The 24,090-nt window shown below is 40.0% G+C and overlaps 1 protein-coding gene across 1 annotated transcript in view; it reads right to left on the bottom strand.

The window, feature by feature from the left end:
• The window catches only part of COP1 (COP1 E3 ubiquitin ligase), a gene marked incomplete at both ends in the record, with an annotated part of 126,374 nt that overhangs the window by 86,373 nt on the left and 15,911 nt on the right, over nt 1-24,090 (bottom strand). The window contains 5 exons of the mRNA XM_079535863.1: nt 1,354-1,489; nt 4,952-5,066; nt 8,669-8,726; nt 13,821-13,897; nt 15,846-15,905. Of these exons, the coding sequence (XP_079391989.1) occupies nt 1,354-1,489; nt 4,952-5,066; nt 8,669-8,726; nt 13,821-13,897; nt 15,846-15,905 (446 nt within the window). The remainder of the gene's footprint in view (nt 1-1,353; nt 1,490-4,951; nt 5,067-8,668; nt 8,727-13,820; nt 13,898-15,845; nt 15,906-24,090) is intronic.

Here is a 24,090-nt window from a genome sequence, read left to right as displayed (position 1 = left end):
CTCAAGTTGGTAGCTGAGGAAGTTTGTCTGTGTTGCAGTGAGATTCCCATCTGCATTTCATTGCAGCTAGCATGAACCCAATCAGTGCAGGTTAAATACACGTCAGATCAGTGATTATTGTGTTCTGACCTCTGTGACTAAGTCAGACATTATACATTCTTGCTACATATTGCAGTAGTTAAGGGATCAGTGCTGCTTTAAAAAAATATGTATTTTACACTACACATGCCTTGATTCCTTCACAGAACATTTCTTGTAGCCTTTCAAGAAATACCTAAGCTGTTCTGTCACTGGCTGGATGGCTCTGTCACACAGCATTAGACCAAGGCTCATAGTCCAACTTCAATTCATCATGCCATTGTAGAATTTCTTTCAAGACCCCCGGTATGGCCTCTGGAACTCACACTCCCTAACTATAAATGATGATACTACTTCCACAACTGCATTTAAAATTTGTGAAGGTATTGCATTCTGTATGCCATACAGAAAAAAAAAAATCCCAATTAACATGTTGCATCATCTTTTCCAACACCACCAACAGCTCTAACCAAGATACCACAGACTAATTAAATCCCCCAGGGAATGCTTCCACAGCTGCTGAAGTCAGTTTAAAGTACGGCCTGCTGGCAGGTCCCAGCTTCTCCCTATTCTGTGTGCTTTCTCAGGCTTGATCCCTAAGGGAGCTGGTTCATGAGATGAAACTCGAAGAAACTGATTCTCTTGAAAGACATTTCACCAGCTTTTATGTCCAAACAGGTCCATTGCAGGCTCAGACCTTATTGGTACAGAAGACATGAGCCTCCCATACGGCAAAGGGTGCAGAGTTGTTGTTGGCACGAAAGGAATTATTGTGTTGACGTTACCATAACCACCCCCTCACTAGTTTAAGCACAGCAAAAAGAGCTTCCAATGCTTAGCAGAGGTCAAGCAATCACAGTCACAAACAACTCAGCTATTTAATATTCGCCATTACGACTGGCTCCACAAACAAGATTTAATAACACCACAGATTCCTAAAGTTACCAACATCAGGAAAAATGGCTTAAAATGCTAGATCTCCATTATTTTTTAATGCAACTGTACCATGAAGGGGACCGAGCCTACAGCAGCCTTCATGTCTTACCACAAGGGCTTCTCAAAGATTCTGCAGTTGGTTTTGATCTATATCAACTGGAAGAAAAGGTACTACTGAATACTCAAGCGCTTTCACAGATCAATGACAACCACACACTCATCACAGAACTATTTTGGTGAAGCCAAAGCATTTACACACCGTATTAAACAAGTGATTAACTCTGCCTCAGCAGCCTGTATCACCATGAAATGCACTGCTAGAGCCACCATATTTCTCACCTGGAGACTATGCTGGAGCCATTGTAGAGGTCACTAGCGTAGGACAGCGTTGCCAGGGGTCGGACAGAATTGTAGCGTGTGAACTTGGACAGACACTCCTGAAATTCATCCAGCTGGCTTGTGGTTCTGCTGTCATCTAGGGAGAGGTAGGAGAGTTGCAGAGGGTGAAAAATGAATAAGGAAGTAAATAAACAACGGCAAACATGATGCATGTCTTCATGTGATAACACCTCTGCTTGTTATCTGGGGAGGATTCTCGGTCAAAAATAGGTTCTCTCTTTTGTCTTTTTGGCATTCCCTCAAGGCAGCAGCATTTTCAGAGCACAAATTCAGTCCTTCCAATGAACCTACTGCATTGAGCATCTGCCTAGAGATCATAAATATGCTTTACTGATAGATGAGCTCACTTATTTTAGTCACATACAAAGCCTATGGGCCGTAAGGATTATTAACAGAAAAGCCTTAAGCACATCAAAATGCATGGTATAGAATGTCTAACATTCTATGGAAGTGAAAACATATTCCTTTTCCCCAGAACTGTACTTCAGGTACAATATGCCTACATTTGGTGTCAATTACATTCAAAATACTTGTAGCAAGAAGTATTTCTCTTGTTACTCCAAAAGCAACAGAGCTAAGGGAGAGCTGTTTCACGGCTAGAGAAAGGAGACAAGCATGAAACCAGAAGACTCCATGTGCTGTAAGTTTTGTGAAATTATGACCTTCAGCAGACAAGATGAAATTGAGCCAGCGTGAATAATAATGATGAATATTCTGTGGAAAATGGAACAGTTCACTACAAACGTTAAAACTAAATTGCAGTATAGATGGCTAAAAATTATTCCCCGAAACCTCACAAGTCTTAACTTTCTTCAGTACAAATGGAATTTTATTTCAACCATTTCAAAATTTAGAATTTCCTATATAAGGAAGAATTCCTAACTTACAGCCATGTCTCATGGACAAGCCAGCTTTCCTAATATGATCAAGCAACTGCAGTCAAACATCAGACAGAGCCCTCAGGCTGCGTAACAACCCCCAGAATTTGCAGCAATTCCCCCGTCTTACTTGCTTTGTCTTTCTGCTCCAATACCATGGAAAAGAACGAGCTCAGGGAGCAGCAACAGCTCTAACACACAACACTTTGGATTATAGGTAGTCCAGTATGCAAGTCACACTGCTGAATATTTTGCCTTTTATTAAACCACAGCATCCACTGCAGCAGCAGAAAGGTACACATCACTTGCCTGTGCAGCCGAGGTCACTAAATTATGCTATAGTTAAGCTTCTCTTATCAAATGCATAAGAAAGTGATAAATCTCAACTTACTGGAAGTCTTTGGAAACACTGGGGTGAAAAAAGGAGAAAAGTTGCAACAGTTATTTCTAAAATTTCTGCACTTTGGTAATTTCTTGCCATCAGAAGTGATCTTGCTTTGTAACCGTATGGCATTTTGAAGCGTCCCCTGCAAGCTGTTTAATGTTTGATTGCATAAAGAAATAGTGAAGTTCAGTAATAAGCATGTTACAGGGTACAGCCACAGGTACATTACCCACGTCAGACAGATCTAAATGAACAAAGCACTGCTTTAAATTAAACCTTCAGCACCTGACCACTACAGAAAACAGTTCGAGAAGCAGTACGTAAACATCTGTAAGTACTTTTCAAAGACTGATTCCTCCTTTGACACTTTAATAGGAGCAAATAGCTGCTGCTCTTCCATTTCCCTCATTTAGAGATCAAGCACACAATCCTCCTGTAATTTATTCTGCATCTAAGCCTGCAAAACGGAATGTTATTTCTCAAGACATTTTCCTCGTCAAAGTGTGAGGCCATTTCATAATTCCAGCTGTATTACTGCTCCGCTCCTTACTAGAAGATTTTCAGGCATCTCTTGCAAAAACCTTTGTACCCGTATTAAATCCTATTTAAAATGTGTCAAAAATCAGGAATGACTTTGAAGAGAAGAAAATCTAATTAAGCATTACAGGTTATCCCTTATTTAGGGCAAAAACTGCAGTAGCAAATCCTCCACTTTTGGTGCAGCTGACACACACATAAACAGAACAGCTTCTCCGCATTCATATTTATAGTTCCAATTATGAAGAAAGATGTCTTCAACAAGGGAATGCTGGGAAAAGTCCAATTTGTAATTCTTAGTTAATAAACGTGTTATTTTAACAAAAACAGCTCCGTATCACCAAGATAACACGCACGGAAGCATCTCTGCATGATCTGTGAAGTACTGCAGCCTGCAGAACATTGAGAGCTCCTCGCAGGAGCCTGGCTGGCCATACACAACTGCCTTCCTCCCATCTTCCAGCTGCTGAAGCCCATCGTGCCACAATTTGTTAGAACTGTGTTGCTGGACACGATGGGATCTGAGTCAGCCACTGCTCTGACACAGACATGCGCCAATCTTCCACCTGCGAGTGAGTTCTCCTAAAACACTTGGCAGCCTCCGAACATGAAAAGACCATGGTTTTTTTGTTTATTAATAACAATTTTTTTAAAGCTTGATAGTTTTTAAGCGGCCAAACCTCAAACTAAATTAACAGAGTATTCACGGAGCAGGGATCTGTGCCCCAGCTTGCTTGCTGATTCATGTCCTGACAGGTTGGTCCTTGCCTTCCAAGTCTATAAGTAAAGATGCTCTGCTGCAGCAGCCTCTGCCTGCATTATTTTTGTGCTTCTGAGGCGCTTTCTCAACCCCCAGTAGCTCCCTGCTCTTCACTGTAGCCTCTTCCTCTTTGCATAAGCTGCTGCTCGCTTGGTGCTGCACATCTCTTGCCTGACACAGCCCATTGCACAAAACTTTTTTCCCAAAAGCTTGCTTCTTCCCCAGGGGAGCCAGAGAGCGACCTTCCTCTCCCTTAAGAGGCATTTATTTGACCTGTTCACTTCCAAAGAGAATATTGTTATATAATTAAGAACCATCCATCCACCATGTAACAATTACTCTAGCCTGCTGTCACACTGATACTCAATTATGAATGAGGCAATCTAGGCAACTGTGAAAACAGCTTCTAATTCTACAAAACAAGTCTTAAATCTAAGGTGTGCCCCATGGGATAATGACATTGCTGCACACTCAGCTTCTATACTTCAAGCCATTTGTTAACTAAGACTCACAATCTGGATCTCCAAGTATTGTACCGCACATTAAGTATGGGAATATTTATCAATTTGTTTTCACCTCTCAAGTATTTCGATAAGTGTTTTAATGACTCTACTTATTCCACATCTAGAAGAAAGACTACCTAGCCACTGCTTTCAAATGTCTGCACCTTCAGAACAAAAATTAGTGAAAAATTATTTAGTGGTTACAACCTTCACAGTACAGCATTACAGAGCAACATGCGCGCCCCTCTGAAACAACTGTATTACATTGTATAGCTTAAAAACCTCAAAAATTGGTCAAGAAAAGTCTACACAGGATGACTTGAAGTAATACCTGCATATGTACAGCAACACACCCAGGCAGGGAAAAAGCAAAGGCTTCTCAAGGCTTCTCTCTTAAAAGTGAAGCTTTCCTGAAGAGTGGGACTGTGAAAAGTAAATGATGCTGGAAGTTGAACACCAAGCAGGAGGAACTCACCTGAGACACGTGTCATCCTTGTGGAAAAATAGCACTGCTCTAGGTCCTCAAAGTGAGCTGTGAGCCGCTTCCGTCGCGAGGCTAGCGTGCTGTTATACCATGGCTGCTTTTTGGCCTGAATGGAGAAGAGAACATGTTTCTTGAGAGAGGAAAAGCCAGGCCCGAGGTCTATTTCAATAGATTCCAAGAAACTGAAATACAATTTATCCACTGTATCTGGTGAGTCAGAATTTTACAATAACAATGAAGAATATCTTGTTACTATCAAGTCACAACCAGTGTCTCGCACTGCACTTCTAACCTGAGAAGCAAGAGCAGCTCCTTTTAGATAGGGGTTTTCTGAAGCTCTGCAAGTTTAACTTCACACACACAGGACAGATGACAGCAACCCATGTGGAGCCACATATTGCATTTGTGCACATAGACAGAGGCCCAACATACAGCCTTTCAGCTTCCCAAATCAAATGGTCTGTACAAGAATTACTTCCTAGATCCCTAGCAAACCACTGATAAAGAGCAGGGGCTTTTTATTTTAAGGAGTTAGTTAGTGAATTATTTCGTTTGAAGTAACTCAGTACCTATAAAAGTAAACAAAGGAAGAAAGAAGCAGGAATACACTAAGAGACTAAGTTCAAAGGTTAATTGAAAAGAAGTCCATGAAACACAAAAAACCACCACTTCCCAACCTACACAAGCATCAGTGCTAAGAGGGAGAACTGAAACTACATAAGCAAGCTCTCCCTTTGAAAGCAAATAGAAAACAAAGTACTTCTTGTTTCAATCACTAGTGAAAGGAACGAATTCCTCTACTGCACAGGGATGAAGAGCATCTTGCTTTTGTTTGTGTTTCAAAAGTCTCACACATCACTCAGAGACAATGGGAGAACTTAAAAAGAACCAACAGCTCTGCAGCCAAGATTTCTTATGGCACAATACCCTTGAACACACAAGGGGTACAGCCTCTCAAGCACTAACAAAACTCATTCAGCATGTGCCACAAAGAACACTGGTTCAATTGCCCCTCAAATCACGAGGCAGAATGGGGCTGCTCTCATTACAACCATCAAGAAGCCAACAAGAATAAACAAAGTTTAGAGCCTACTTTGAGATTCTGCTTATAACTGTACAAACAGTAACCTAAGGCTCAAGGGAAGAAACATACCCCAAGCAATGAAACTTCCAGATGCCACTTCCCGTGCGAGGCCCCTGGCTATGTGCTGACATCGTGACTCATGGCTCGACAGCTCATTTCATCTTGAAAGCAGCTCCAATCTCAAAACACATTTCCAGTGCTGGAAAGCACTCCTACCTCAACACCTTTTGAATATAATTTTCTAAAGCATAACAGCTTTAAGAGAGATGTAACAGAACGCTTTACAGAATCGCTCCCCTAATTTTGCACCCCTGCTCGCACGGGCTCCAGCCTCTCCTCACACATCAGACGTGATAAGGGCTCAAGATGACTCAAGAACCAAGGAACAATCACTCCAGTCTCGTTAAGACAAACAAGCTTATGACATGATGAGTGAATATTAGCCATGCTCATCTGTGATCTGCTGGATGTGTCCAGTCCATGCGGAGGTAAGCATCAGTGTTTTGAAGTAGCTTGCCTGCTGGGTAATACATCAGCAGAGGAAAATTCCCTCGGAGCAGTCTCAGACTGGCACCTGGTGACCCAGCTGTGCTGGGAATCGGACTGCATCTTGAGCTGAGACTCTGCAGCAAGAGGTTTAAAGCTGCTCAGGCTTTTATATAAAAACATTTATTGATCTTCTAAGCAGAGAAGACTGCTTGATGGCTAGTTGTTAAGCAATGCTAGGAAACAAGAGTGGAAAAAATAAGGCAGTGAAGGAGTGAAAAGGAGTGAAAACACATCCAGTGTTTTCTATTCAACTGCTCGCTATATTAAAAACTGAGAAAGCTATTAGTGTTGTTCCAGTTGAGAATGGTAAGTAAGGGTTACCCTTATCAAGTGTGATTCTTCTGTCTGAAGTCCAGTAGGCACCCTAAAGAGTCCTCTCAAACAACCATGGAAAACCTTCACAGCTGCACACAAGCTCCTCATTTTCAGCAGAAAAGCCAGGTACTGCAACTAAATACTACCTGCAGAACTCCCTAGCGCCTATGCAACTTGTCCACTGCTTTCTTCTGAAGCTCAGCCTCTGCAAGAAAATTGTCCTGTGGCTCAGCGACACATAAACTCTTCCTTAACATGTTTGCAAGCAATGCAAAAAGTAATTGCACTGTGAAAGCAAGCTATGCTGTCCTTTCTAGCTAAGTTGCACACTGCCAGCTGTAAAAATCTGCAATCTTTGTCGTGACTGACAATTTAAAGTGTACACCTGAATTTAAATTCTTAGAAACAGCCTCACTGCAGAAAAACTTTTTACTGTGAAGTCATATTGAAATGAGACTACACTTGAATGAAGTGTTTAAGAGTTCCCTCTCAACTCTCCATCCAAACATACATTAAAGTTTGATTAGTAAATTTGCACTAGAGAGTATAGATCTTGCACTGTCAAGGACAAAGAAATTGGATTTGAGGACAAAAAATAATCTCAAACAAATACGACTGTCATACTGAATGACTAGAAAATCTAGGTTGTTTGTTCTGTGCAGTACAGCTATGGTATTTTTTTTTTTCCATTTCAAAGGAAAAATTAAAGTACTGAGACAAGTAGTGTCAGTAGGGAACAAACACTATACCATATCAGTCCCAAACATAAAATCCCCATGAACATTTCATGTGCCCTTTACAGTAAGGTAGAAATGTGACATTTTGCTTAAGCAAAAACCCCACAGACTGCAGCAGAAGGAACAACAAACTTTTTTTTACACAGATTGAAAAAACTCCTCACTACTAATAAGTTATACAGCTCCAAACAGAATTCTGCATATGCACTCAAGCTCAAAATTTAGGTGCTTTTTCTTGATATCAGTTACTTAGTCAAATAAAATCCAGCAGCGCTTCTGTTAATTTGCCAGTTCCTGAGTTTCTCTGTGGCAGCACACAACAAAGCACCTCAGACACAAGTTAACACATAAACAACAGCCTAGCTAAATAAAAACTCACCTCTATAGTCAAAACCCCTCTGATTCAGTGAGCTGGATACCAGTGTCATCTTTGTAGCCCAGATGAACCACTCTGAACTGCAAGACCACAGCAGTGCTGTTTGTCATTTGGTAAGCTGTGTGAGTCAGACCAAGCTTGGAGGCTGCCTGCCAAATGGCCTCACTGTATGCTGAACCTTTTGCCCTCTACAATATGAATTCTTACTACAATTTGTAAGGCACTAACAATGATAAATTACAAGGCAACTGTATATTTGGAGAATGAATGTTCTTGGTTTAGAAGTCAGACTTGATCCAATGCAATGTAATTCAATGCAGAGCGTCAGAGATTTACCTCTCTTCTAAAACACTGCTGACTTGGGAGATGAAAAGCAGAAAATATCCTCTCTGCCCTGGAAGAGTCAGCTTTGGGAATAAAGTCACACACCTAATAAGTCAGTTATTTTCTTAGCTTGCATCACTGTGAATATTCACAGCTACGCACAGTCATTCCTACCGCTATAGTTTCAGCTCCAGTTTGACCACATAACCAGTTAAAGCAAGAGGCCAGTTGACTGGCACCCTGGAGATGGTCTGTGTTGTGCTGTGATGTCTCCACATCCACTGTTCCTTTCCCCTCGTGCACAGACACATGTATTACCTTACCTGAGAACTGCCACTGAAGCCTGGAGGCTGGCTGTACTCCGTGGAGTCAATAATACTACTGCAAACACAAAAGAAATAGTCTGCTTAAATCACTGTACAATCATCCTTTATTATTTCCAACCTCTTCTACTCTCCCCCAACCTTTTTACATCCTGTAGCATACTTACCTTTGAAACCCATTTTATAGACATGGAACACAATGCCGTTTTTTATTTGGGGATACAGGAGCAATATGGATTTTTTGTTCTGTTTTTAAATGCACAATGTCTAGAACAGAATGCTGATCAGCTCTGTACATACAATAGATTTGTTTACTGTCACACACAATTTAGTGTAGTACAATCTAATAGTTTCTAATTAGAATGCAAATGCATATCTTTTGCATGAAATATGCAGGTTAACACATCCTGAAAAATAACATGCTACCAATTGGTTTTCAGTTCCTTTAAATTAAAAAAAAGAGAAATTTAAATCTGTTGCACTTGAAACAGCAGTGTGAAGAAAAACCTAAAGGAATCAGCTTAAGAGAGACACAAGTGTTCCAGACATCTCTGAACACACACAGAACAGACACCAGCAATGAAACACAGAACTAAACTCAAATACCAACGGCCAAGAGTGCTACTATTAGAAACTGCTATGCTACATACAGCTCCATAGTTAGTATTTATAATTACACAGCATATTTAAGTCACTGCTTTTAAAACATAACATACACATGCCAACTCCAAATGTTTCGTTTTCAAAAATGCAAAGGTATCTGATAGAGCCAAAAAGAAGGTGCTAAGTACACTTTTGTTTATGGGCAAAATACAAATAAAGCACTGAAGTCAGCTTAAAGCACCCCTATTCAAAAATTTTAAATGCACAACACCATTTTGTTAATCACAAATAACACATTACAAGTATCACTGTTTCTGATTTGTTGGAGAAAAAGGATTTTTCAGAAACACATCTGCTGCGTCATTTCAATTGATTTGGACAGAAGCTATGCTCATTATTCTCAGCTTTACTTATAAGTTAACCCTAGATTTAAGCACCGCCTGGGAGGAGCTGAGCATTTCTTTAAAAAGCTGCCAGAACATTTCTATAAGTCCTGGTTTTGGAAGAGATGGTTGTATGTACTGATGTTCACATAATGGCTGCCAGAACAGATGGGCAGACATGACATTTTTGGTCATGAATCAAGTGGTCTGGCTGGAACACCAGTCAGGGTACCTGCAAGTCTAGGAGGATGAAATAGTGGTATTGGTGCTTAAGTATTTCTCTGAATGCTTTAAAGCTCTCCTGGAAGTAGAAGGAAGTAGAAACAGATGAGAGATGATTTTAAAGTATCGCTAGTGGCTAACTTGCAAGATGAGATTGATTGGAGTTCTGTAACAAGCAAGACAAAAGCTGCAAACAAAGAAAATCTAAGGGATAGAAATCATTATTTGCTGCTAGCTATTGCAAAGGAGAAATAGCAGAGTTGTTTCAAGCACAGTCATGGACAATGAACTTTAAATTAGGATGTGGCCACATGAAATAATGAAACACATACAGTAGATCCTGCCAGGAACAGCATGGATAAGACACTCGGCTGGAAAGCAATGAAGAAGTACTCCAGTCCGAGACAGGTATAGCAGCAATTAACAGCAAAACACACAGGCTTAGGGTGCCTAGTCTCGTTCTGCTGCAGGTTGTCTGGTGATGTAAAGCCTTCAGGAGTGCAGACATCATTTCCCTAACCAGAATACAAATTCAAAGCTGTTTCTGCATGGAGCCTGAAGCCGAGTTAAGCTGGCACATGTTTGCACGTTTCCCATTTAAAAAACGGGAAGCAAATAATCAGAAAAATCAAAGTTTCCTCTGAACTCTTTTTAAGAAGCTGTAGCAGCAGGCTCAATTAGGAAATCCAGCTACACTAAAACGATGTATTTAAAAACCTGGAATGAGAACAACAACGCAGCAGCATGCCTCTGTAAATCACGTTTGTTACATTCTTATGAGATGGTAAGAGCAAATTCAGGGGAAGGAGATCAGGATTTTGGTAACTGAGGCAGAGTTACCAGGCAACTAATTTTTTTTTTTTTTTTTTTTTTTTTTTTTTAACATCAGAATTTCTCCCCAGAAACACCTATTAGAGTGATGGTTTGTTATTGCTATTACTGCCTGAATACCTAGCCACAGAGAAGCTGCTGCTTCTATCTCCTGTTTGCACCATCTACCCATACCAAAAATAGCACACAAGCCTGTTCTGACAAACCCAGAACTATTTGTTCTTTTCCCTATTCTTCCCGTTCTCTATTAGTATACAAACCCAGCAATCTGCAGTCCTGTAAACAAGTGGCATGCTATTACTCAATTGAATATTTCCTCACGCCCTGTACAAGCATAAAAGAAAAAACACTTGTTTCTTGAAGCAGAGAACGCTCTGAACATGATAGTTGTGTTTGTTTTCTTGCTAAGCGACTCAGAATGGAAGATGGGGGGAGGCACAGTAATTCCACATTTTGAAGACGTTGAGGACGCTTGAAAAAAGCAACAAACAATGAAGAGAATTAATGAAGCAAGGCTGTAATTTAGAGCAAGTAGTTGAATAAGGGCAAGTCACTGGAGACCAGATAAAACTGATTTGCAGACAGCTATATTCTTGAGCTTTAAATTCAAAGACTATAGAGTTGTTTTTGGTTTTTTGTGTTTTCGTTTTTTTTTTTTTGTTGTTTTGTTTTGTTTTTTTGTTTTTTTATCTCAGCAGGGATCTATGATAGCCTTGTGCTATTTATGAGTTGTAGTAGTAAGTTTGATTGTATTTCTTTATCAAGGTGTTTAGCATATTAACAAGTTATACTCCAATTTAATATACCACTTTAACTCAGGTAAAGTGTAAAAAAGTCTTTGCCAGTTTAACATCATTTTAACAGAGAAGTGAAACTACCTCAAAAATATTTGCGTTTCATCCTTTCTGATTCACAGCACCAATAAAAAGCACTTGGAACATTAAATATATCAGCTACCACAGAACTGGAAAAACCTGCAGATTTTAAAGCTCCTATCAGTTGTCCTGCACCCCTCTTTCCAAGCAGGAATCACAGCTAATTTGGGAGATACTCCACAAAACTTAGACTTAACGTTAGGAAAAAGAAAGAAGAATTTCAAGTGGTAGAAGTTTCCGGAATCAGACTTCATGTAATTTAAGCCAATTCAATTACTTGTATTACATAAAACCACATCATCTGTCAGGATCAGGGAGGGATAGAAGCCACAAGAGCCAGGTAACTAAGGATGCCTGTTCAGACATTGCCTTCACCTACTATTTCCTCTTGCACTACTCACAACTACTCTTAACACAGCAATGCCATCAAGAAACAGAAAAGCAATCAGCAAATCCACGTAGTACAGAAAGACACTATATACTTTGTGTTATATATATATCACAGTCCTAGTATTATGTTGTACAACAGGAGAAGGAGAAAGAGGTTCAGACACAGCTGAGATAGAACAGAAGAAGCATAAGAAGGATCCACTAAGAAAACAGTCCCATGGTTTCAGCAGCTGCAATGGTCTGACCTACCATCATCTCCCAGCAGGCCTTAGCTGAAACTCCCTGAACTATTCAGGACACTATCTTACATCTTCAAAAGCAAGGACAAAGAACAATTGACCCTAGCACATGAAATAAGGAGGCATAAGAAATAGTAAGAAATTCTCAGTAGACTGAAATCAGCGTACGTCACACACAGCAGATACTCAAACCTTCTCACAAAAACTCTTGAGCTTAAAGTGTTATTTGAGATTTCAACAAATAAAGTTCTCCAGGAGCTTGTTTGTTAATTTACCCCGAGTAACAAAGATACATTTCTACTCGTAAATACAACCTTCTCAGAAAAAAAAAAAGGCTTCTACGCCTGAAGGCGCTCAACATGTGAGGAACAAATTCAGCCCAGCTCTTGCTGAAGTTATCCCCAAGCAGAAGTGACATGAAACAAACCACAAGCAATCTGTTTAATAGCCAACAACCAGAAAACTAGCATAACCTGACAAAAATCTCATCAGCTTCACAAAACTGATGCTTAGCAAAGCAGCAATAACCACACGGAAAACACACCCACACCCAGATGTTGGGCAAGCAGCGAAGGACAAAGCAACAAATGCTGCTCCCGTCCATCTCTGCTATATTCCTCTCCTTTCCATTAAAGCCAACTAGAACTTCCTAGAAATACTACTGATTCTTTTCTCCATCCAAAAATAGCAACTTAGTAAAAATTCCCAGCCACTAGTGCTGCACTCCATACCAACGCATTGTTCCTACATCTCTCCAGGAGAGGAAATCTGATCGTTTCTGTCTAGCTTACTTCTGAGCTACCACGTTTGGAGTTGCTAATTGCAGTAATGGTACCAAGAAATTCTGTAACAGGAATCAACTGCTTACAGAACGCTTGCTATTAGAGAAATACACTTGGGAGAGGTAGGAGAGATGATCGTTTAATAACATAACTTGGCCCTGTGAAATCAGAGCTTTCTTCCAACTGAAAAAAACGTGGCTATAAAGAGCACAGCACTTCAAACCTTGGCACATGCAACTTGGATGTAAGAAGCATCTGTAATTTTGTCATCAAGAAACCAGACTGTGCAGTATTCCAGACTAAAAATCCACATTGAAAATATGTTATTAGAAAGGCATTTCATTAAATCAAAGCAGACAGTAGATAAACCGAATCAACACTATGTGCATTTTACAGTCTGATTCTGTAATCAAGTACCTTTGGTCACTCATCCGGAGTGGAAAAGCCAGAGGACACTGGCATCTTGCAAAATTATGTTTTCATATGCCAAAAAACTGCACAATGTCCAATACATATTTAATAGTAATATTTCATACCATAGCAAAGGCTTATCACTCATGTTAACTAGCCCATCCTATATCTAAAACCATCAGCTTCTCACATCATCTGGATTGGAGAAGACTTTTCATCCAACTGTAAGCTCAGAGGACAATCTTTTCACTGCTCTGTTCATGTGAATTTATACCAGTAAAATCAAAACATGTAAATACCATATGGTATTGTATGGTACTTTTGCTTGTGTTTTTTGTGCATGGCAAGGAGAAGACTAACAAGTACAGCACAGCATGCACAGCTGCAGATCCAAGTTCCAAGTGGCAACTCCATACCTGTGCGAAGGTGAGGGAGCTTCAAACTGTGGCACCGTACTGTCCTCGCTGACTGGGGAGTACAAGCCACTCATTTCCTGAAACAGAAAGCCAGATTACAGCAAAGCTGACAAAACATCAAGAGTAGGTACATTTCAATATATGGAATTTACATAGACTTTTTGCATTTACTTTTTTTCCTAACAAAATAATGAACTGTAGCTTCAATTCTTCAGTTCCCTCCTGGAAGCTTCCCCCTGAAGCTGAATACCTGAAGAAACCTTGATTTTTTTTTTCCATTTATTTTTTCTTTCAGGTATTGTTCCGGACAAACCCAGGTATCATCTAGGTTTATGGAACCACACAGCTGCAGTGATTTCTTGCCCCACAAAAGGCAGCTGTAAAGTTTATACTCAAACAAAGAGAAAACACCAGTGGATTTAGTTAACATCCAAGAGTCCCTAACCCAGCATCTCCCTTAAGCACAGCAGAACAAGCAAGCTCTAAGCATGTTTTTGAAACACATGCTAACTTTTATCCAGCAGCCTTCGCAGCTATAAAGTTATGTCAGATGTAGGTCAAAGAAAGAACAGCCACAAGACAACAGGGCAAAGGTGGTATTGTGCTCCAGACTTAAAAGAGGATCTATGAGTCTTCTGTGGAGTAGGTGCACAAGGGAAACTTTACACATGAACTTGGCTTTGTCACTTCCAGTCTAAATCACTACAGTGCACCCAGTATGAGATTGTATCTTTAATCCATTTAAGAAATTGAAGCTATGCAGGATGCTGCAGCTCATTAGTTAGGGGGCCAAAATGTTCCAGGACGTTACTGTTACTTTTAGGATTCCCACTAGGTGCCCATTAGTTGTTAAGCAGAAAGTGAGATATTTGTGACAAGAGAGATCCCAGGCTTCAGAGGTCAGCACTGAGGTCACTGTCACACACTGGATACATACCCCAGCTGCAGCCCACTGAACTTCCAGATTAAAGAGCAGAAAACCAGGTAGCTAGATATTCTCCAAGGGACCCCACAGCTTTAAGAATAGCTTCTCCTAAATTTGAAGGCCTATTTTACCAGTCTAGCAAGCTAAGGCATATTTATTTCCCAAGAGCTGAGAAAGATTCAGGGAAGCCAGCTTGAAACACACTGTTATCTGCTGAACTACAATTTGCATAGTTATCAGCTGAAGGGAAGTTCCTGCAGCTGTCAGTTCTATTTATACTTTGATAATTCATCAGCATGTGCATGAATTCAACATAAATGTAGAAATCTAAGAGGCTTCTGGGCAGTGGATGGGAGATAGGACTGACTGCTTGAGGCAAGCAAGAAGAACAGCAGCCATGCAAACTGATTCCCAAGAAGCTCTAAGGGAAATCTACTTAGAGAGGTGGCAGAATCTGATGCATTCCTAAAACAGTTTCCTACCTCTGAATCAAAACACTAGGATGACTGGGGGAAAGGATCAAGCAGAAACCTGAAGGACTGAATGAGGATAGCAGGATTGAGCTGATGGGCTTACAAATACTTAGAGAAATAATTCTTAACAAAAAAAATCTCAAGAGGATCCTGAGGATCAGGAAGTAGCAGATGGTTTCTGTTCTGACATGCTGCAGGAGCTGATTCTGCTCCTACCCTGCCTCTGCATTATAGCTCTCTCATGCACCCCTGATGCATCTCCATTTCTACTGTGGCATGTTGCTAAGATTTAAACAGCCTATACAGACTGCCAGAATAGGGCAACACAGAAATCATAAATCATGATCAATAAATTGGCTGTTGATTTCTAGCAATTCTAAAACACTACTCACATAAAGAAATTGAAAGATATGATTACGTAAGAGCTAGGTTTCAATAAAGCCCTCCCTTACTAACCTGCAGTGTGCACGCATCAACTATGTGAACAAATTAAAGAAAGAGCATCATCTGTTCATTTTCCCATTACTGAAGCAACCGCCATAAATTTAACACATCAGCCCCACAGCAAGGCAGACAGCTTGATGGAAAAGAAAAATTGCCAGTCAGAACAACGTCTGGGCACCTCACCTCTACTCGTTTAATATCTTCTTCCAGAACACTTAGCTCCTTCTGGATCTGCTCCAGTTGCTGTGGATAAGAGAATGGGAGAAATCTAAATCAATCTGCACAGCACCGCTGCCAAGATAAATAAAGATCTTTTCAGAGAGAAACCTTAACTATTGTAACTGTAAGTGATTCAAGAGTCGCTAGGCAAATGTTCACATGTATAGATTGACATAAGTGTGCACAAACTACTTTTAAGACAAAGTTGCTATCGTAAAACGGTACAAAACAAGAGCATGATGTACTCTGATTTTAAACACAAAGATCACACATCATTCAAAGTTGCACTTCTACACTCCCACAGCACCTTCCATGCAAGATATTTATAACTTGTTTACAAGCACTGAACACGATCAGGCAAAGACCCCAAGAACGAGACCACAATCACTTCATCCTTGAAAAAAATGTGAAATACTTAGCTAAAAAGTATTACGAGCACTTCCCTTTCTAGCAGTTAATCTACTAATTGACAAGTTAAAGTTTCTAGTAAGATTTTCAGATTGGCAAAAACACCCAATATGACCAGGGAGAGATTTGCTCCTGGTACCAAGCAAGCGTGGCATTGCTTTAAAAGGTGCAAAACCTTGGATTACACCACAGATTCCAGCCAATCTAACCAAGGTCTGTCTGTGAAAGGCTCAGAAGGAAACTTCTTCCAAACTCACCAGCCACCATTTCCTTTCCCTTCTTGGGGTCACACTTTTTTTTCCCCTCTCTAACCAGACATTGCCCCAGTTTGATTCATCACACACACAGCGAAACCCACAGACTTGGTGCTTACTGCTTACTCCTAAGCAAGAGTATCACCTGCTCACCAGCTCTAATTCTCACTCCTCATTCAATAGACATCTCCCATCCAGACACCCACACAGCCAGTGCTCAGCCTCTCAACACTCAAACACATGCACCATACTAGGTGAGAGCTCTAAACAGACCAACCCCAGCTTCTGTGCAAGCCCAACTTACCGACATGCACAACCCTAACTAGGAGAATTAGAAGTCCACCTGACTTGCTTCACCTTGCCATAAAGATCTACAGACAGCTAGCACTGTGGCATTTGACCAGAAGCTATTATCAAGTTGGCAAGTCCACTGAAAGTGCATTAAGCACAACATTCTTTGAAGGCCAGTCACATTTTTGCCTCAATCTATTTACATCAAATTGACCAAAACTAAAATTATTAGCACTGCATTACATAATACTCTTAGCACAACATATTCCCAAGAATGTCTGGCAAATTGTTTCTGAAGACTTATTCCCTCAAGGGCCATTACAATGACAACCTTTTGCTTAAAGACTAAAATTCCCAGTATTGACCAGCACTGCAAATACTGGCATGCTCTGCATCAGAAAATCCATTCTTTTAATCTACCTTTTTCACATGAAGAATGCTTCTGTGCCTAAAGACAGGAGGGGATTGCTGCATTCACACCTATTTCTAAGATGGCAGCATCTTCCTTGGAATGAGATGATGCTGTACCTATATCATAGCCACCCTACTCTGAAGTCTTCAGTTCACAATTTTAGTCACAGACAGCACAGGTTTAATGGTTTAAACCTAGAGTGCCACAGATAATTTACAAACCACTACATATAACAGATAATTCCATTTTCACTTGCAAAACCTACAGCAAGAATAGCAGGTGGTGCTACAGCTCCAAGATTAGTGGTAAAGTTAAATGACACTTGCACAGTATGGGGGCCCTGCCTGTGCTCAGCTCTAGCAGTCAAATACCATTAGTCCCCTACTTCTATAAACTTATTTAAAAAGAAGTTACAAAACCTCACTTAGAAGTTCCAAAATTACAGCAAGGAAATGAGCTATTCTACAATGGACTGGACCATGGCCAAACTAGAAGACTGAAAAATAACTGATGGCTGTTGCCATCATGTAACCAGGAGACCTTTTTATAGGCACCAGAGCAGATACACTTCATTGGCCAGCTTTTAGTAACTACTGCATAGTGCCCAAAGTACCCAAAACTTCATTTGCTGTTGCTAATTCTTCCTTCCAGTTACATTTAAAAGAGCAATCAAATTTATCAAGCAGCAGCAAGCCTAAAAATGAGGTGTGTTGCATGTTCACTTCAGGAAGAGTCTTCTGACCCCATAAGCATCAAACCAGTTACCAGTACTCACACTGTGACCAGCTTTTTTGGTAGCTCAAATATCTCATGGTTCTGCTTTAGTCTACCAAAGTCCTTAAATCAGTCCATGTTCATTCCAATTTTAATCTGAAAAATGAGACGGCTGAATTATAATTGCTTGCCACTGCAAAACATTTAAGGAAAGCTAAATGAATTATAGTCCTCATAATATGCCCAGATTTATAGGTCATTTGATTTTCAGTCTTGTTGGGCTCAAAAAGCAAGCCAAGTCCTATCTCACTGATGGGCAGAATCATTTCTGTCAAGCTTTAGATTAAGTTGGCATAATGCTTAGAATGAATGCTTAAACAAATGCACAAAGAGAACCACTTATTATGAACTCTCAGACACGGATGCCTTCCCCAAACTGAAAGAGCCACTGTGAATAAGCAGAAGTCTTCAATTCAGCAGTTGTAACAAACTCAGTCATTTCAGCTCCACCGTGAATAAATTACAAGAAGCAGGTGTGTAACATTCTGGTCCCAGAAAAAGAGCTTCAGAACATGTAAGTCAAGAACTAATGGACTGGAAAAATAGGATGTCATAGATCCGCATGGCAATTAAGAAAAACAAGCCAATGGTACAACTCAGAGCTAGTCTCCACTAAGCAAAACTTCAAAGACAAACAAGCTTATGCAGTGAACCAGCTGCACAGTATTCTAGTCAGAGCGCACAACTTGATTCCCACACCAGAAGAACAATCTCTTCTAAGTTCAGTCATTTCAGAGGCTGCTGAAAAACTAACAAAATAAAAGGTAACTATTGGCAATATCCTTGTTCAAATAAACAGACTAGGAGTAGTAGTCAAAATAGCAAGTAACAGTAACAGCCAGGGAGAGACATCACAACCACAGAGGTTAGAACAGATTCTGGACATCCTCCAGTCCAACCCCGCTGCTAAGGAAGTTTCCCTACAGTAGGTTACACAGGAAAGTATCCAGGTAGGGTTTGAGTATTCCAGAGTACAAGACTCCAACAATTCTCTGGGCAGCCCATTACAGTGCTCTGCCAACCTCACAGTAAAGAAGTTTTTCCTCGTGTTAGTGTGGAACTTTTATGTTTGTGCCAATTGCCCCTGCTTCTGCTGCTGGGCACCACTGAAAAGAGCCCAGCCTCATCCACTTCACTCCTTACCACCAGATATCTGCACTACCATTTATAATTGTGAATGAGAAAGATCCCCCTCTCAGTCTTCTTCTGAATCATGTCTCTCAGCATCTCCTGACAAGGGAAACAGTCCAGCACCCTCATCATTTTTGTGGTCCCCACACAGTTACAAAAGAAATGTTACCACAGTAGGTAATGTATGGTCCCATAGCCTTCTTCTTACACAACCTTGCAGATCAGATTCCTTTCAGATCCCCAAGCAGTTTGCAAAAACCCTCTGGTTTGAATTTGAAGCTGTCTAGAATCACAGAATTGCTCAGGTTGGAAAAGACCTTAAAGACCATCAAGTCCAACCCCATCCTAACCTAAACATATTACCCTGTGGGTAATCTAGATACAGAGTTCTCTAAAATCAACTTTCAGCTATGGTCTAAGTGTACGAAAGGACATCCTCCATCTACAGTTATGCAGTGATAAATGCACCATCAATACCAAAATGCTCCTGACTTTCAATTCAAGAATCTAGGTTGGGATTATTAATTGCAGCATATACAGCACTAAACACCTTGGTCACAATTTGATGTTAGTTGGTTATGTAGCAACAAACGCAGCTGGGCACAGTGGGGGAATTTTCAACCTCATGCTTTTTGTTTTTCCTTGATCAAGAACTTTCTTCATTCACTTTGGTGAATCCTAGGTGCTACCATCTAGACCAAGGCTCAGCAGAATTTCTCAGTGCCACAGAGATGGCCTGGAAACAAACAGGCAAGAAAACCTCACGAGGCAGTCATTTGCCTTCAGCCAACTGGCTTTCCAATTCTAGAAGAAGGATAAGAAAGAAGTAGCAGAAGTTACTTTCTAAGGAAATACTGAGAAATCCCCAACGTAACTCCCACTGAACAGCTTAAACAGAACTTCTGGACTCACACTTTTGGAAACAAGCTATTTTGTGTCAGCTACACTCCTACAACACTCTGATCCAAAAGCTTCATGCATTCATCGCTCTGTATACAATAAGGACAAAAGCTCTCCACACAACATCCTCTTTCTACATCTTGTCCTTCTACCACCTAGTCCACCAGCAAATTTGAATGTGAACTCAGTAGATCAATAGCTGAACCCCAGCTCAGATACATAGCAAGATAAGTTTCTTCCCATAACACTCAATATCTCAAATACAGCTCAGATCAGCTTTCCCTAGAAATCAGTTGGAAGTCTCATATGCCTCAGTGTTTTCCTTCCATTACTACACAGAGCCTGCTACATAGATCAAGTAGGCAAGGAAGTGATCTTCTGAGTTGAAAGATATTTTAGGCCCTTAAACCACAAGTTTTGACATCAAATTCCATTTGTTGACATCTTTACTGATGAAGTTTTTGCATGAGTGGAAAACAAGACAAGGTTTCTTTCGAAGCATTCTTTTTATCTTTGTACAAGTCTTTACGTATTATTTTCATTGGTTAATTGTGGGAGATAAGCCTTTTAGACATAGGAGCAGGCCACCCATAAGACCTGTCTTGATGACATATTTCTTCCCTGCAGTCAATACTTCCTCCAAATAGCAATATATTTCCTCTTAGCAGGGGAAGGGCTAACAATGGTTTGGAGACTACCATCCTGATTAACACAAAACTCCTGCAAGCAGGAGGGGGGATGGATAACCAAGTACGTTTCACATTTGTAATTTCTCCAAAGCCCGCTTAAAATAAACCTCTAGTTCAGGTTGCAGAGACGATGCTTTGAATGCTTGCTGACAGTCAGGTAGAAGTACACCGCAAGAGAAAGATCACTGAGGCAGGGAACAAAACTGTTTAAACACTGAGATGGATTCAGTTTAATAAATTTATGTACAAGGCCACTTAACTCCTAGCATTAGGTTGCACCCTCCTTTCTTTAGGGAAATCTCCCCCATCTCAGTAGGGAATAACACTCAGCTATTACACACTGATATTTCTACGGTAATCCCCAGCTGTCTGTTCATACCCTAACTGCATCCTTGGCTTATCACTACAGTCAGAGCTCACGTCTAATTGAGCAGCTTAGAAATGCAAATAGATTTAAAATACCAGTTATTTAAGTGCAATGCACAGGAAAGAGTACTATAGCTATAAATTTACCTCAGGAGCCCTGGAATGTAATCAAGACTATATGACAACATAAGAGCATGACTGATTTCTAGTTCTGTCACCTCCTCTTGCTTATTCATTAGTTCATCCTTGTGTGTATGCACAGAACAATAAGATCTGACAGGTGAAGTGATTAACACAAGCTAATGACACCCCTGGAGAATTCATACTTATAATTCCCTGCAATTATCCCACAATAACTAATAACTCCTCTTATTTTTAGTATTTAACATGTTCACAGGATGGAATAATTGGAGACGGTTGGATAGATGTGTATCTGAGGCTGGAAAGGGTGATGATGATTCTGAAATGCTGAGCAAGCATTCAACAACCTGAGAGGTCTTGTTTGGTAAATAGGAGAGACTTAATGTGACCTTATTAGAAATAAAAAATATAAATACAAAGTAGTGACAGCTGCCAAGAGAAGCATGAATGCACCTAGACAGTACTGCCTATACAACTTGATTTGTGACATCAGTTGTTAAACTTGTTATCCACCTTGCCTAAGTGTGCTACTTCACAGAAACATTTAACAGACTCCCCACCAAGCAGCTGTGCTAAAAGCTGTTTAGGACAAATTATATATACACACAAAATACACAGATTCATATGGTACTACCTAGCTTCATGCAGTAGTGTTCAAACCACGACAAGGTATTTAGTTAAGTCTCCTTAAACTGGTAACAGAAGAGTTTTGGTAGCAAGAGAGCTGATAACAGCAGTTAAGTGTTCAAAATGAACAAACAATCATTTAAAAATAAACAAAGTTAAACTTGAATAAAGTATTTATGCAACACAGCTAAGGTAATGGCATCAAATTACTAATTTTAAAAGAGTCACAGGTTGATGTATTTGGTTTCCCTTGAGAACAGTAATAAACAATAAAGTCAAGCTTTTCATTATTAAACTTGACCTTCTAGACTCCTTGGATCTTTGATTTTAATAGAAGAGCCTGATAGATGGAAAAAAAGGGAAGTGTGCATCCAATTAACTCTGCACACATATGGAAAGGCACACAACCATGCTAAGTTTGTCTTTGAGAAAACCAGCTATTGTGGATGATCAATACACCCATCCACTATAAAACTATCTGTTATTTTGTTTAGAAGATATTTTCAGGCTTCAGCCATTTGTTTTCAATCTTTTTCCAAGTCAGATTCTTTTTTCTCCTACTAGTATTGCCAAGGATTTTTTTTTTTTAAGCCGTATTGCCGTAGGTCAGAAAGAAAACAAAACATAACCTTAAAAGAAAAAGAACTTGCAAATACCTTTGTGCAAAACACATGCAGTAAATTTCAGTTTGAAAGATCAATGTTTTGGAAAGTTATGAACACATCAAAACAGAATTTCTAATGGAAACTTCTGCAGGTGCTGAACTTCACATTTATCTTCTGAAGAAATGATGAAAGTGCAAGAAAGAAGCATTTGTCAGAAGACGACTACAGCAATATTCTGAATTCTTAAGTATGAGTCTGTAGAGTTTTCTTCTAGATGCAACTCCCCCTTTAATAAGTGAAGTCATCACCATTTCATGAAGGTAGGAGGAAAAAACTTTTATGAGTGAAATAAGCAGAGTTACAGGTGGTAAATTATATGCTCTGAACATGTTGTAATGAAATATTATACAAGTACACTAACTCCAGGGCAAGATCTGTATTAACTAACAAAATTGACAGTCCCAAAGAAACTGCAGTCTGTAATTAATAAAAGCTGTTAATAAAATCATGCAATAAATAATATTCAAAGAGGCACACTAGGAAACAAAGTTACCAGGCAATTTTGTATTTCTTTGAAGATTTAAAACAAAAATTGAAACAGACACTCAATCATACACAAAAGAAGCTGTAACTTACTGAGTGAAGTTGCAATTACTCACTCTGCAGTCATCTGTACTGGAACCAGGTTTGAATTAGTAAAAACAAAAAGAGCAGTGTTCCTTCAGACTCTCCCCACAAAAATAAAGCCTGCTTACATGACTCACAGCTCTGTCAAATATGTTAAACATTCCAGAGTCTTTGCATGTTGAGTTCCATCTTTATTTCTTAAAATCACCTATTGAAGCATCAAAAGAAACTTAAAATTTGCTAAAAGATCTGATAACCTTTCCTGTGCTTTACTGCTTATTAAGATAGTCATTTGAACCCCTCTTCCAAATTAGTACTTCAGCTTTTCTGCAGACATCTGCCCGCAGGTTAAGACTTGGATGCATCATCACCATAGGCATAGACCACCTCCTTCCCCAAACAGCAGCTCCTCTGGACGAAATCATTTGGAGAACAGAATGGAGTATTTGTAACAAACACTGCTGACCGTGCCAAAGATCTTGGGATTACTATAAAGAACCAACTGGATTAATTTAGCCTGTTGGTAGAACTGGAGTCTTGATTGATGAAAACAGTTTTTCTAAAACCTTCCTAGTAATTTTTATTTTCCACTCTTCTATCAATTGTTTCTTATCTTCCTTATTAAGTGAAAAGAAAGATTGCAAGTGGAAGTCTGACAAGGCTTCATTTCCTAAAAGATGAATGGCAAGGCCAGATGCTAACCACTACAGCAAGCTCAGAACTGACAGGCTTGCACAAATGTCTTTTGAGATGTGACAGTCTGCATTTGATGTTAGAATACAAAAGGGGAGGGGGGTTGATAAGAAACAACGTCAGAAGTAGTCTTGGCAACAAGAAGGAAAACATAAGCAGGGACAGAAAGGACCTGAAACAGATCCTCTGTCCCAACAGGCTTCAGGACGCTCCCAAGGCCCCCTTCCTAGCCTTAAGAAGTGATGACCATTACAACTGAAGCTTAGGGCAAACACAGATGATGTGGGAAAG

This window comes from Tetrao urogallus (genome assembly GCF_951394365.1).
Source record: "Tetrao urogallus genome assembly, chromosome: 5".
In the NCBI taxonomy this organism is placed as follows: Eukaryota; Metazoa; Chordata; class Aves; order Galliformes; family Phasianidae; genus Tetrao; species Tetrao urogallus.
Note: the sequence above shows the minus strand (reverse complement) of the source record. Positions and strands in the feature narration are given on the sequence as shown.